General features: G+C 55.6%; 1 protein-coding gene across 1 annotated transcript; it reads left to right on the top strand.

Moving 5' to 3' along the window:
• Positions 1-507: 507 nt before the first annotated feature.
• Positions 508-1,995, top strand: LOC135821728 (MFS-type transporter SLC18B1-like). The gene has a single exon (XM_065334728.1). It carries the CDS (start codon positions 508-510, stop codon positions 1,993-1,995), a length of 1,488 nt encoding a protein of 495 aa, XP_065190800.1.
• The last annotated feature ends 240 nt before the right edge of the window (positions 1,996-2,235 follow it).

Below are 2,235 nucleotides of genomic sequence, written 5' to 3'. Positions count from 1 at the left end.
AGTGGACTCACGAGATCGTTGACCAGCACTACTCTGATACTCAAGTACTAGTAGATCTACGTAGACCTAAGTACATGTATCGTTTACTAAGTTTTAGTGAAGTGGCCGGGTTCTTTCGATGCCGGTAGGACAGCAAAAATATAAAAAGAGGGAACATCACGGAGACGGAACCAACCAGGTACAGACGAACACACCTTGGCGGCATTGAGTAACCCTGGAGCTCCGATGTTACTATTCTGTTCCCCAGCATGAAAGACTAAAACCTGACAGATTATTTTATGATAGTGCAGTTTGACATACCGGTACGTATACCAATATTAGTAAAGTCTACTAGTAATCACCATGATTACTTTGAAGGTTGTTGCTGCTATAAAGAGCTGTAGTTCTACTGGCTAGTGCACTATAGTGTTGACGGGCCGAGTCTTCATGTTCGCCGAAAGTGCATGACACGAAGTACTCCAAGCCTATCACACGCCCGCCGCTGCCTGAAGTCTGTGGTAGTGTGTGATGCCGCTGACGCGGAACGCAGACACCGAGGAGGGTAGGAACCTGGAAGAGTCCTCAACGGTGGCCCTGCTCCGTAGTGCTACGGAAGAGCAGATTGGCGATGGTGACGGTCGAGGCGGAAACGCCTCAGGCGTTTCCGCTGCTGCGCACCGCATCTCCCCTTCCAGGCGTGTGCTTATCTTGACGAGTCTGGCCGCAGGGTCGTTCAGCAGCAATCTCAACTCGTTCGCTGCGTTCTTCACCACGGCTGCATTGGATAAGCACCCAAGCGGGGGTGCGGACTACCATGCAGCCGTTGGATTCGCGTATAGTATCTCATTTGTCGCTGGAGCCATGGCCATCCCGCTGTTGACCAAGGATCTACCAAACATTGGTGGCAAGAATTTGATGGTGCTGAGTTACTTTGTGACGGGAGCGACGCAGCTGATATTTGCGTATGTGACGAGCATTGCCGACTGGCGTGTGTTTCTAGTCTATTGCTACTGTGTACGTATACTGCAGGGTGTTGCGTACGTCACGTCCTCAGTGGCCGTCATGTCCTATCTAACCAGGCTGTACCCTGCCAATCTCGGTTTCGTCAACGGCTTTCAGATCACGTTCCTCGCGTCGGGCCACATCGCCGGCATTCTGCTCGGCGGCTTGATGTACGACGTCGGCGGCTTCAAGGCGCCGTTTCTGACGTCCGGCGTGCTTCTCTTGATGGTCAGCGCTCTGGTGTTGTGTATACTGGTGGATATTGACACGGTGGACGGCCATGCCCAGTCCAGCACGGCGGTATCTGCGGATGCGGAAAAGCTAGTCGGCGTTCGCGCCGTACTGCGCTCGCCGTGGGTCTGCCTGATGTCGTGTCTGCTGGCGATGACGTCGTTCGGCTACGGCGGTCTGGAGGCCACGCTGGGCCCGCGCATGCGCTCCGCTCTGCACTCGCCGGCAGTGCTGGTGGGCGCCGTGCTGGCCGTGAAAGCTCTGACGGTGACGATATCCGCGCCACTGGTCGGCGCGGCGCTGGATCACGGCGTCAGTGCCGCTCTGCTCCAGGTCGTCGGGCTGCTGATGGCCGCGTGCGGATTTGTCTTGACCGCGCCGGCCGCGTTCCTGTACCTCTCGCCGTCTCTCTGGCTGCTCTTCGTCGGCGTGGTGCCGCTGAGTGTCGGCACCATGCTCATCCGAGTGCCGTGCGTCGTCAGCATGACTCAGCACCTGGAGCGCACCGGGGTTGGCACGGCAACGCATCTGCGGGTGGCGGTCGCCGGCCTGTCGCGCTTCGCCGTCACCGTGGGTTACGTGCTCGGCCCGCTCGTGTTCAGCCCGACGATAGCCGTCGTGGGCTTTGCACTGGCTCTCACCGTCATAGGTTTTATGTATGCATGCGTGGCCGGTTTGATGGCAGTCCTAGCCGGGTTACATCATATTGCACTGAGCGTTAGCGACAAGCAAGCTGACTTTGTCAAAATAAAGTATGCTGACGAGAATGATGATGACCTCTAGCCCAGTCAGGTGTTACAACACACACTCAGTGCCTCCTGTACTATAAGGATTGCAGGCAGCAAGTGTCGGACGTGCTGCAACAACTATTACTTGCAATGTGTTTGCCTGCAATGCAGCCCAAGTGATTAGAAGTTTTCTGGTACTTCTGTGATAAACACCTAGCGTATTCTACAGGGTATAAGCCACTAGGCACCGGCGGATTATGCTCGAAAAGGTGGCAGATTCCGCTCGAAAAAAAGT

This window comes from Sycon ciliatum, chromosome 7 (genome assembly GCF_964019385.1).
Source record: "Sycon ciliatum chromosome 7, ocSycCili1.1, whole genome shotgun sequence".
NCBI classification, from domain to species: Eukaryota; Metazoa; Porifera; class Calcarea; order Leucosolenida; family Sycettidae; genus Sycon; species Sycon ciliatum.
The sequence above is the reverse complement of the archived record's forward strand: the minus strand, read 5'-3'. Positions and strand labels throughout refer to the sequence as shown.